Below are 13,648 nucleotides of genomic sequence, written 5' to 3' on the forward strand. Positions count from 1 at the left end.
ATTCCACAAATGTAGAATGAAAACAATCCTTTCCCGATGTGAAACATTCCTTCATGTTTTTAAGGGGCAATCTGTAAACTGTCTGCATTGGGACAAAGTCCATGCCAAGTATAGAAGAGAAAGTATTGTGTGTCCTCTCACTCTGAAACTCACCACAGGTGCAAAGTAACTTACGGATGTTTTTCTTCAGAAGATGACACATGCAGACTTGAAGGTGTAAACTTTAAAACTTATTGTCCTGATCCAGCCCAAAACATGCCACTGGGAAGGCCTCCCTTAAATGCAGCTAAAAGCATGCATGCTGTGGAACCATTTGAGTATTTCTGACTGTATGGGAGGTGGACAATTTTCAAAACAGCCAATTTACATGCAGAAATTGGTATTTACCTGCTTTGATAATTGTCCCCTCAGTTCCCGTGATCAAACCTACTGATTACTACAGGTTTTCATCCTCTGTAGAAGAGAGTTGGCAAGTAAATTGTCAACAGAACTGAACTATGCTTTCAAACTTAGAAGCTGGTTCACCATCTAGGCCTTAGAAGTGCCTGCATGGCATGTAAACTAAGTTCCAAACTTACATTTCCAAGTACAGGGCAGCACACTTATTTATTTGTTCATTTAGCATACTTTCTTAAGAACCTAATTAGTAGCAGAAAATACACACTTGTAACCAGTGGCCTTAATCCTTAGTAACTCGTTGTTCAACCTCTGATTTAAGTATTATGAAAACTTGGTTATAAATCATCTACTTTAAATATATTGCTTGGGGATTTTTGAATAAAATCACCACATTCTAATTTTGATATTTAAATCATAAGATGCACTTCTACCTGCCAGTTTATAAATATTATCTATATATTTTTTATGTTAGTACTATACCTTAGGATTTCAAAGAAAACACAACCTGCACTCCATAAATCCATTTTGTAGTTATAATATCCATCTGTAAGAAGGCACTCAGGAGCTCGATACCAGCGAGTAGAGATGTATTCCGTATATGGCTGCTTGGAATATACACTCCTACAGGACCCAAAGTCTCCTAGTTTTAGCATATCTTTCTGTAAGAGGCAAGACACTTTGCTGTTATAATTACTAGTTGTAAAATCTACCAAGAAAATGTTGGCACTAGCCATTATATTAACATATTGCTTATAATAGTTTTGTCATATTTACCAATTTATAGTCTTTTAGCTGGAGCAAACTGCTATGAAAATTGGAAGAAGCAGTTTTATTGAATTCACTTCTACCAATATATAAAAGTATTTGTTTTTCTTTGTAAGAAAATGAAGGAAAAAAAAAAAAAACCCATTGAGAGCTTGATTCACCGAGGCTTTTCTCCCATTCTATGCCCATGGAAAAAGGTCTAGTTCAATCGGGCTTAAAATTTCAACTGTGTACCTACATTAATTGAAGCATCCTTGGAGTTAAAGGTTAATTTAATGAAGGTTTCTTAAAATTAGATTTATTTTTCTTACCTTTATTAAAATATTTTCTGGTTTCACATCACGGTGAAATATCCCATTTCTGTACCAATATAAAAGAACAAAAATGTGGACATGAAGAATGTTTATAAAAGAAGTGAACATGCAGCGCTAAATGTGGTGGTTGTGTTGCTTCTTCCAAATACCTTTGGATTATTTATTTTTTCAATGCATTCATATCTTACCTATGAATGTGCTCCAGAGATTTACATAACTGGTACATGTAATTCTTGATTTTGTTTTCAGATAATGGATATCTTCGGCCTGCGTAATAGGCAAAAGTTTAAAGTCTCAAAAACTGATTTACAGATTTTCTACTCATTATTGAAAATCATTCTCATATATTCTGTCAGGGTAAAGATCAGTTTAATTGCAAATGGGCTACTGAAGAAGTCTTATTTTGATCCAAAGAACTGGAATGAACTGGGCTTTTCTACTGGATAAAGGTAAAGTAATAGGAAAGCTGAAGATTTAACACCTTTTTACATTTCTAGATGATCAATCACTAAATCAATAAGAGGGATAAATTAAAGCCTAATCCAAAAAAAATCGAGTATTGCAAAAACTTTTGGATCAAAAATATCTTCACAAAAATGTATTTAAAAAAAATAATAATCAAAGAATGTAAAATAACCCAAAAATCACAACCATTCACAAAAAATCAGTATAAACAATATTGGTTATTTTTGATTATTTTATATTCTTTGATTACTTTGGGAAATGGGGGGAGTTGGTATAGATTTTTGTAAAGATCTTTTTTATCCAAAATGTTTTGTAAAATTTGATTTATATACGAAATGTCTGTTTAAAATTTGAGAATTTTAATAGGAAGATTTTAAATGAAAGACAAGGGAAACAAAGGAAAGCAAAAATAATTTGCTATATCAATAATTAGACTAGCTTGAAAAGCCTGCCAAAAATGACTGAGACTGCCTCCCTGCCTCCTTTCGAAAACTCAATAATATGCGTGTAACTGCTTCTCTTGCCCCAACTCCACCCCTACCCAGGATACCACTTGCTAGTGTGGGTAAAAGTTTTTGCAAAATGGATTTTCACACGTACAATCACACACACACTCTATAACTTATTTTCAGAGCATTACATGCATAAAACAGGGTTTTTATATGTATTAATTGCTTTGAAAATCAACCTCTTAAAAATTACCTTGGAGGTTGTGTGCATGCACTAGAAATAAGTGTTCTGGGTGTGGATCTGGGATGGGGCCATGATTTGCATGCATACTTTAGATTTTTAAAAGTATGCGCATAAATATACATGTATTTATTTATTTATTTATTTATTTATTTATTTATTTAAAAGTGTTTGTATACCGTCTTTACAAACAGTGTTTAATCAAAACGGTTTATATAACTAAATAAAAAACAAATGTAAATAAAGATTTAAATTTAAAAGAACATAAAGATTATCAAATTATAAAAGCTCAAAATTACAAAAATATATAATAAAAATAAAATCTAAAACAATGAATAGTTTACATAATAAAAAATAAATCAATATATAATAATGTTGTGCCCTGTGTGATGGAGAAGTAGTTATGTTATTTAGTGTGTGATATATGGAAAGCAGATTGAAATAAATGTGTTTTTAGGGATTTTTTGAAGTGTTTGGAGTTGGATATGGATCTTAAAGAGTCTGGTAATGCGTTCCATAAGATTGGTCCAATGACAGAGAATGATCTTTTTCTGGTGATGTCAAGACGGGCCTGTCGTGGTGATGGGATGTCTAAGAGGTTTTTGTCCAGTGATCTTAGATGTCTTGTGGGTTTGTAAATTCGGAGAATGGAACATAAGGTAATTGAATTAGGAGTGTAGATGAGAGAGTGTATAATGGACAGGATCTTGAATTGTATTCTGTATTTAATTGGTAACCAATGTAATGATTGAAGTATCGGAGTGATGTGATTTTTTATGGAAGAGTTTGTTAAGATACGTGCTGCTGCGTTTTGGATCAGTTGAAGTGAGTGAAGTGTGTTATCTGGGAGACCTATATAAAGAGAATTACAGTAGTCAAGCTCAGAAAAGATGAGTGATTGAAGTATAGTCCGAAAATCGTGAAAGAAAAGTAGAGGACGAAGCCGTTTCAAGAGTTGAAGCTTATAAAATGAATTTCTGGTAATTATGGATATGTGTTGTTTTAATGAAAGATCTGAATTAATGGTTATACCTAAATTTTTTGCAGATTTGGAGATGGGGATAGTGATACCGTTAAATACTAATTGAGGGGGGGGGGGACCTATGGATGAATCTGTAATTGATGAGAGGTGGACTATTTCTGTTTTTTTTGGATTTAGTTTTAGTCTATTGTGAGTGAGCCATGTGTCAATAGTCGTGAGGTATAAAGATACTAAGGATAATGTGTGAGTCCAAGAGGTGTTGTATGGTACCATAAACTGTATGTCATCGGCGTAGATTTTGAATTGTATGTTTAGTGAGGCTAAGATGCGGCAAAGAGGTAGTAGATAGATGTTGAAGAGAATAGGGAATAGAGAAGAACCTTGTGGAACACCCGATGCAATAGAGTATGGTTCAGAAGAATGATTGTTTATATTGACTTGTTGAATGCGATCAGACAAAAATGAAATAAACCATTGTAATACAGCACCCGAAATACCTATAGATTTGAGAATGGAGATGAGAATTTGGTGATCAACAGTATCAAAAGCCGCAGAAATATCTAAGAAAACAATGATGTGATCTGTGTAAGAATCAAAAGCCCGAAATATAGTGTCAAATGAAGTCAACAGAAGAGTTTCAGTGGAGTGACCCTTGCGAAATCCATGTTGGTTTGTGTGTAGTATGTCATTTTCTGACAGATAATTTGATAATTGAGATAACACTACTGATTCAATCAGCTTAGCTAGGGATGTTAATGTAGCAATGGGTCTGAAATTGTTAAGATCAAAATCATCCTTTGATTTATTTTTTAAAATTGGAAGTATGGAGGTTTTTTTGAGGGAAGATGGAAAGAAACCATTTTCTAGAGATTGATTTACTAATAGTGCTACAAAATTGCTAGCGTGAGGACCTAAGGCTTTGAAAAAGGTACCAGAACATGGATTGTCGGGTGAGTTAGAGGGGTTTTGTTTTCTGATAATGGTTTGAATAGTGTTTTCAGAAACTGGTGTAAATTCGGACCATGTATAAGTAGATTCATGTATAAGTAGATTCAAGGTTATTGTAGGAGGGAAATGGTACAAGGTCACGTCTCCTCCCGAACAGGTATAACTTAGTGTACATCTATCGGCACTGTTTACATGCACACCCGCAAATTATTAAAGCGGATTTAGTCTCATAAATGTGCTTTGAAAATTTGGGCTGAAGTCTGCAGGCAAGAAGCACCTGCAGAATTTTGCTTATGCAGGACTCTCAATATGCGAAGGGCTCTTCCCTTAGATGCAGAAAAGGTATAAAACTTTTACAGGTGAATTTTAAAAGCCTAACGCCAAAACCAGGAGATATGCGAATATGTTAGGGCAGTGCACGCCGAGAGGATTTTAAAAGCCACTCAAGTACGTGCAAAAATTCAAAAGTCCAAAAACGGGGTAGGGCATGGGTGTTCTTGGATTTATGAATGAAACCACCGCGTAAAACTTACGCGCACAAGCGCCCGCCGGGGTCCCCTACTGCATAACTTTACTTCTGCTATGGATGGCGGGTAAATCCTAAAACAAAAAAATATAGGCATGTCAGCGGAGTTTGAAGGATCGGGGGTTAAGAGGTGAAAAGGAAGGCCATTTAAATAGGGGGGTTAGGAAGTCTTATCCCTTACCTGAGCGAATTGGGAACAAAGTGTTTTAACTGGTAATTGAATTGGTGCATGTTTTTATTAAAGTCCCTCCATGTACGCTATAGAGGTGGCATTTGCGCGCACACGTGTGCATCCATATAAAATCGTGTACACGCATATAGCCCATATTATACCATGCACGCGTATTTATTTATTTATTTGTTTTTTATTTACCGATATTCAACTAGTCATCACATCATATTCGCACGTATGTTATTAAATGTTTGCGTCCCTGGACGCAAGCCAGCATATGCATGTGCATGTGCGCCCACATGCCAGTTACCATCCCTATGAATAAGACCCAGTGCCTCTAATTTTTGTTTCCATAAGGACAGATCAAATGATCAGCTAGAATTTATCTATGGTTTTATTTAAAGGGAGGCGACTGTCACCAAATTTTTGTTTGATTTCTCTGCAGTACCTAGATTTTACTGACTACACGATTACCACATTCCTTAAACAGTTCTCGTCTGGTAACACCCTCCCCCCCCCCCCCTCCTCGCTATCTGGATAAGTTTTAGCTAAATAAGTCATTATCTGACTGAAACTTATTCAGATAAAATAGAAGTATTCTGGGGTGGGGTTTGAAGTTAGCTGGATCAAACTGAATATCAGTGCAATCCAACTACATTTAGCCAAGTAACTCTAAACATCCCCAGGGCAGGTCTAAAGTTATCCATGAATGTATCCCTGGATAACTGTACTCTTAACCATATACATTCAAATTACAGAGCCAGTTAAGTGGCAAAACTATAAACAAAAAAAAAAATCTTAGCAGGCCCTGCTGGCCCAATCCCTACCCCACTGGAACAGAAAAAGTAGTTTGGGCCATAGCCCTGAACCCCCTTCTACTTGCCCCAAAACCTTCTCAAAAGAAACCAAAAAAATTTGCAGGCTTATTGGTCTGAGAAGCCTCCCAAACCCGCCCCACCCACCTGAATAGGCAAAATAAATCCTGAATCCAGGCCCCCTCCTCAAGCCCAACCCCACCTGTCAACCCCAAAGTCCTCTACAGCCAATGGGAGCTCAGTACCAGCATCCAGCTCTCAGCAATGTCTAGAGTTGCTGCCAGAAAAGTTTATGCTTACCAGTACTGCTGCCGCCAGAGCAATACCAGACACCTCCAAGAACTCCATGCTTGTACCGAGTTCCTGGTGGCGCTGGGGGAATGCCCTGTATTCAAGATTGTGTGAATACCAGGGGGGATGCACGGGAAGGCTTCTCAGGTCCATGGTGTGTTTGGTATCTCTTGGGGGGGGGGGGGGGGACGGACTTAGGGGAAGATGTTTAGGAGGTACGGCCCACACTCCTTTCTCTTTTTTTTTTTTTTTTAGCAGGGTGATTGGCTCAGCATGCTCGCTAGGATTTTTTTGTTTTCTAGTTTAGCCATCTAACCAGCTATATAATTTGAATAGAGCCAATTAAAGCTAAAATTATTTGGGGATATGTACCCAGAAACTTTAAACCTAACCGACTATATTCAAACAAAGGGCCTGATTCATCAAGGTAGAGGGAGACCTGTAGACTGAGAATAGTAAAGTAGGCAGATAGCCATTTAGGCTCAAAAGTTATCCGGGAAAGGTTACCTGGATAATTTTATTCAAGTATATCTAGCGAAATGTTTATCCTAATGAATATCCATATCAATTTTTTCATCTAACTTTAGCTGGGTAAGTTGTTAGCTGCTTTTCTTAATATCAGTCTCAGTATATTTTGTTTAAATAACAAGGCATAAAAGCATTGAGGAGGAATCAAAGGGAAAAACCGTGCTATAAACAAGACATACTATATATATTTGCCTTGCTACCCTTGGATTCTTTGCTAATTGTAGCAATTTTTATTGACATAACATTAGAATTATCCAAAGATAGTATACATGAGTTTTCAAGCCCATATCAATCCTATCTTCAGTGATGATAGGCTGAAAAAAAGGCAGTATATTTAATTTGAGACCTTCTTCCTCCAAGGCAGCACCAGGGCTGCCAGTCTGAAGTTGGGACTTGGCTACTATGTCCCTGAAGGTCTCATCTATATGAGAGTTCGGACTCGTTCTCTGAGAGCCAGGAGCTCTTTGCATCGCATGCACATGTACATGTACGACCCAGGCCATAGCATCCCCTAGGGCGGAGGAGTGGAGACCCCCGCAATGATCTCTTCCTTCCATCTGCTAAATGGAGGGATTAAGTCAGGGTTGGAGTCAAGTATAATAGGGAAGCTGGTCAGCAGGTAAGGGTATGAGAGGGGGAGTGAGCCAAATGACTTAACTGGTTCAGTCCACTCCTCCACCCTTGGCTGCTCCCAGGTCTTCTCTCCTCTTCCCAGGAATCTACTTGCTGCCCCATTTCGGACTCCCTTTCACCCCCTTCCTCCATATCAAAATAATCCTCTGGTGGTCTGCCCTGCCTCCTTTGCAGCTTCTCTGGCCATGCTGCACACTAAGCATGCCACACTCCTGCTGCTGGCCTCTTATCATGCTGGGATGTGTGCTGTCACCAGAGCAGAAGTGAAGTGTCAGCTCCATTTCAGCAGTTCCCCCTCCCCGGCCATGGATAGAGGTACCTCATACACCTACCCCAAACTAAAGCAGATCTTGTCTCCTGCCCTGCCTCCCGGGGATTGGTGGTCCAGACAATCCTTGTCTCTTCTGTACCAGAAGGGGAGCACTGAGAGGAGAGGATCACCTTGCTGGTGGCCGAAAAGAATCAGTAAGATTTTGCTTGGGAAATTTTCTTTTTTAAAAGTATTGGGGCGAAGTTAACTATTTGGGAATATTATTTAGTGTGTTTGTACTTTTAATAGTCAGTAAGGCAGCAAATAGAAGTTAGACTGTATTTTTAGGTAGTCAGTCAGTAAGGCAGCTAATAAGCAGTAGTTAGTGTGTTTGTATATTAAAAACAAACAAAAACAAAAGGTAGCCAGAAGCTAGAAATAAGCTAAGAGCAGGGTATACCTAAGCAAAATGGTTGAAAAGTTCAGTTCAGTTACTCATCTTGGAAAGGTGTTAAGGTAGTGTGATTTGGTTTGATTAGGTACCAACATTTGTTAATCAAGAGAGCAGTGAGTCACTCTGACTGACTAACTGAAGTTAGACTGTTTGTATTTCCCAACCTTCTCACCCCTCACCCACCTACCCCAGCTCATCCTTTAATTTATAGGCAGGTGCCACTTTCACACAAACAAAAAAAAAACCTTATTGAGAGTTTGATCATTCCCCTGTAGGACACTACCAGACATATACAGGCCGATACAGTAAAAATCGCAGGAGAGCGGGCGAGCGCCCACTCTCCCGGCACACGCACAGGCCACTCTCCTGTGCGCGCGATTCAGTAAATAAAATTATTCAAATTAGGGCCCGTGGTAAAAAGAGGCGCTAGGGACAGTAGCACGTCTCTAGCGCCTCTTTTTTGACAGGAGCAGCGCCTGTCAGCGAGTTTGACAGCCGATGCTCAATTTTGCCGGCGTCGGTTCTCAAACCTGCTGACAGCCACAGGTCTGGAAACCGGACGCCGGCAAAATTGAGCGTCTGGTTTACAACCCGCAGGCCGATTTAAAATATATATTTTTTTAATTATTTTTAACTTTTGGGACCTCCGACTTAATATTGCCATAATATTAAGTCGGAGGGTGCACAGAAAAGCAGTTTTTACTGCTTTTCTGTGCACTTTCCCGGTGCCGGCAGAAATTAACACCTACCTTTGGGTAGGCGCTATTTCTGAAAGTAAAATGTGTGGCTTGGCTGCACATTTTACTTAGTGAATCACGCGAGAATAACTAATAGGGCCATCAACATGCATTTGCATGTTGCGGGCGCTATTAGTTTCGTGGGGGTTGGATGCGCCTTTTCGACGCGCTATTACCCCTTACTGAATAAGGGGTAAAGCTAGCGCGTCAAACGCGCGTCCAAACACGGGATAACAGTGAGCTCCACCGGAGCACACTGTACTGTATCGGCCTGTTTGAAAGGATAGTTCAGTCTGTTGACAATTTACTTGCTAACTCTCTTCTACATTCCTAATAATCTAAACACCAACTATGACGGACGACCTAACCCTTCCCTCTTGGGCAGTAGGCCTTGGAGGCATATCCTCGGTGCGAAAGGACAATGCACCACCTGCAGAGCAGGTCCTTGCTACAGGATCCTTTCTGCTGCACCAGGTTGATGCTCTCCGATCATGAGACCTTCCTCCAAGGCAGCACCAGGGCTGCCAGTCTGAAGTTGGGACTTGGCTACTATGTTCTCTGAGAGACAGGAGCTCTTTGCATCGCATGCACATGTACAATTTCTCACAGGCAGGTAAAAAATCATACATGTGACACTCGATGCAAAAGACTGGGAAGCCCCCCTCTTGCTGCTGGATTGCTGCCTTCATCTCAAATTTGTTCAGTTCCTAGTTAAGTTTTAGGTTGCTATGGAAGTAGGAATGTGTCTAATTAACATTCTTTAAATGTATTAGTGAATTCACTATCAGGCCGATCTTATCGTGTTCAGTTAGTGAAGTGAGACTCCTTATATAATTCAGGAAGCACTGCAGTATATAAACACACAGGCAGAAGATGGCAACCTAAGCGGACGCATTGAAAACTCCTCTAGCGCTTTTTTTCTCTTTTCAATCAGTTTTCCTAAGAAAAATGCCTCCAAAGCGCAAAGTGAGGCTAAGGACGTACCCTTCTGTCTCAGTGATACCAACAGGGCAGAAGACAATCTCTCAATGCATCCCCAAATCGGAAGGAATCAAGCTGAGAGGCCCAGCTGTCGGGTCACAGAGGGGAGAATGTGACCTGACCTCGGAAGAGGTTTCCCTCAGCCCGCTGGATGACCGACTCCCACCAACTGCGCGAGCCACCTTGTCACCGCGACTACCCGAGAGTCCCGAAGTGGAAGCTCCCATGCTGCAGTCTGAAGGGGCGACTTCGTTGGGAAGACTAGCGCAGACCTCCATAGAATATGGAGAGAGTTATCTTTGTGAGAGTGAGCAGGGAAGAAGAGAAGAAAGGCAGAGCCCAGGAGGTGAGAACCATGGGCAGGAGCCTCTTCCCTACACCGAGGGTGAGATAACCTTAGAAAACCCAGAAGTAGTCACTTTAGACTGCTTGTGGAAATTGTCAGCGGCAATGGCAAAGTCGATAGCTGAATGTTCGGTTAAGATTAATATTGTTTCCTACCAGCTGGATTCATTGAATAAGAACTTTGATGGTTATAAGTTGGAAGTGACTGAGAAATTCCTGAGTTTGGAAAATGATATAAAACATGTCAAAGAAGTTCAGATGACAATAATTCAGGATTGTGGAGCAGCAAGAAGAAAAATTGAAAATTTAGAAAATAGGCTGAGGCATCTAAATTTGAGGGTAATAAACTTTCCTAGGATTGTTGGAGAAATTCCCAGAACCACCATGAAGCGGTATTTTCAAGAGATATTAGAGATTTCCCCTGATAAAAGTCCACCCCTAGAAAAGGCTTATTTCTTGCCAACAAGGAGAAATCAGCAAATACAACCAGCTCCCAATGTATTAGAAAATCTAACAGATTTTCTGGAATCTTCCACATATGAGATTGTGGAGAAAGCAACATTATTACTATCTTTCTACAATGAAAATGATATGGGAGAAATAATGCGCACCTATTTCAAAAAAATAAATGTTTTATTCATGGGATCTCGCATTAGGATTTTCCCGGACCTAACAAAAGAGACACAGCAAAACAGAGAGAACTTTTTAGCTTTAAAGCAGGAAGCTTTAGCAGTGGGTGCCTCCTTCATACTTAGGTTCCCATGTAAAAGTGTCCTAAAGTATGGGAGAGATAATTATATATTTTTCCATCCTGACCAGCTAAAAAACTTTGTGGATGCCAAGAAGGTGGTACAGCAAATGGGTGGTAGTTAAAAGAAGTCCTATTAGAAAGAAACCGATGTATAGGACGTTTATTTCTTAAGATATTTGTTTTTCCTATTTTGTTGATACACCACCCCCCCTCTAGTATTTGAGGTCTAATGGGTGTAAATTACTTGAAAATGTATTGTGAAATAATTTTGTTGAAATATGTTTCTTGATGTAAACACCACTTTTCACTAATAAAGTTAATACTTTGTATATTATTATGAAAAAAACTTAATAAAGATTAAATATAAAAAACAAAAACAAAAAACCACACAGGCCCGTGCAAATATCAGCAATCAAGCAGAGTGTCAAATCAGGATGTGTATGCAGTCAGTGAATTAAGATTCCATATTAGGGATGTGAATCGTTTTTTGACGATTTAAAATATCGTCCGATATATTTTAAATCGTCAAAAATCGTTAGGGCCACGATACAATACCAATTCCCCCGATTTATCGTCAAAAAATCGTAAATCGGGGGAAGGGGGAGGGCAGGAAAACCGGCACACTAAAACACCCTAAAACCCACCCCCGACCCTTTAAATTAAATCCCCCACCCTCCCGAACCCCACCCAAATGCCTTAAATTACCTGGGGGTCCGTAGCCTTAAATTACCTCCGTAGCGGCGGTCCGTAGCTAAATCGGGGGAAGGGGGAGAGCAGGAAAAGTGGCACACTAAATCATGTAGTCTTCAGCCGGCGCCATTTTGCAAAATGGCCGCCGCAAAATGGCGGCGGCCATAGACCAAAACGATTCGACGCAGGAGGTCGTTCCGGACCCCCGCTGGACTTTTGGCAAGTCTTGTGGGGGTCAGGAGGCCCCCCCAAGCTGGCCAAAAGTTCCTGGGGGTCCAGCGGGGGTCCGGGAGCGATTTCCTGCCGCGAATCGTTTTCCGTACGGAAAATGGCGCCGGCAGGAGATCGACTGCAGGAGTTCGTTCAGCGAGGGTTCCGGACCCCGGCGCCATTTTCCGTACGGAAAACGATTCGCGGCAGGTTTGGGGAACTGGGTCCTAACCACCGATTATAAACAGTATTTTTTAATTATTATTTTGGGAAGGGGAGGTGTTGGAGATGAGGCCTGTTTACCTGCTAACATTTTTTCCTTAACTGGCTATATTCAGCATAGAACTGCTTAAGTTTAAAGTTACCCAGGTACACGTGCCAGAATAACTTTAGACTTTCTGTCTAACAGGACCAGAGATAGCTGGCTAAGTTGAAACCCTGCCCCCAGAACACCTGTATGCCAGCTTTTTTTATTTGTATCTGGACAAGTTTTTTATTTGTATCTGGACAAGTTTTAGCCTTGACCTGCTAAAACGTATCTGGCCAGCGGAAAGAGAGATTTAATCCCCATGTTTGTCTGGCCAAGTCCCAAACTTAACCGGAAAAATCCTTTTGAATATGGACCTCGACCTATTTACTAATATTCACATATTAATATATCGGGTAACATTAAGGGGCAGATTTTAAAACCTGCGCGCGGGCGCAGGTTTTAAAATCTGGAGTTTATAACATGTGCGCTGCCGCGCGCATGTTATAAACTCCAGAGTCGGCATGCACAAGGGGGTGCACAATTGTGCAACTTGCACGCGCCGAGCCGCGCAGGCTGTCTCTGTTCCCTCCGAGGCCGCTCCGATTTCGGAGCGGCCTCGGAGTTTGTGCGCCTGCCGGCTGCCGGCGCACAAACCTCTGGCACAACCGCAGTGCCGGAGGACTTGGGAACGCCCCTGGCCCGCCGCCACGCCCCCGGCCCGCCCATTTTTTAAAGCCCCGGGACATACGCGCGTCCTAGGGCTTGCGCGCGCCGCCGAGCCTATGCACGATAGGCTCGGTGCGCGCAGGGGCATCTTGGGGCAGCTTTTCGGGGGTTACGCACGTATCCCTTTGAAAATCTACCCCTAAGCTTTCTATTCATTTATATTTGTCAAATTGATAAACTGTTGGATAAACACAAAGCAACAGGATAGTGCAGTGAGAGTTAATACAACCTCATGGGCCGTGAAAGGTGATTTTAGATGAACCTTTTAAACCCGTAATTGTACTTGCCTCGAATTAGCTCATAAATATTCATATCCATAAGTTCACATATTAGAGCCAGACAGCCAGAGTTCTGTTCGCTGAAAAAGAGCAACACATTTTCAAGTTTGTATCTGTATAGGCAATCACCCCTGCAACCTGCTGAGTCACTACTGCATGAGCCTACTATTTTGGAGAAACTGTGATTATTTAAAAGAAATTCTCAAAGCGTAAACCATAAAAGAAGCCTTACTTTCGTTCTGCATCTCTAACGAACTGGATAATTTTCTAATACCTTCCATATATACAAGAATGAAATGGGACCAAGCTGCTGGCAGGAACCTTAACCTCCCAAGATGCACTTCACACGATAAAAACACAGAGCAGCTTCACTTATGTGGCTCCGCGGGATGCAGTAAGCTAATGACAGGCAAATGGCCCATGAGTGAAAAAGAAAAAAAGCATGCTA

At 40.7% G+C, this 13,648-nt stretch overlaps 1 protein-coding gene across 2 annotated transcripts in view; it reads right to left on the reverse strand.

Moving 5' to 3' along the window:
- Window positions 1–13,648, reverse strand: part of MOK (MOK protein kinase) — a 161,075-nt gene that overhangs the window by 64,115 nt on the left and 83,312 nt on the right. For both annotated transcript variants that reach the window (XM_029597967.1, XM_029597966.1), the window contains exons 4-7: window positions 13,210–13,280; window positions 1,667–1,745; window positions 1,476–1,524; window positions 880–1,058 (exon numbers count right to left, since the gene is read on the reverse strand). In XM_029597967.1, the coding sequence (XP_029453827.1) occupies window positions 880–1,058; window positions 1,476–1,524; window positions 1,667–1,745; window positions 13,210–13,280 (378 nt within the window). The remainder of the gene's footprint in view (window positions 1–879; window positions 1,059–1,475; window positions 1,525–1,666; window positions 1,746–13,209; window positions 13,281–13,648) is intronic.

Source organism: Rhinatrema bivittatum, chromosome 4 (genome assembly GCF_901001135.1).
Source record: "Rhinatrema bivittatum chromosome 4, aRhiBiv1.1, whole genome shotgun sequence".
NCBI classification, from domain to species: Eukaryota; Metazoa; Chordata; class Amphibia; order Gymnophiona; family Rhinatrematidae; genus Rhinatrema; species Rhinatrema bivittatum.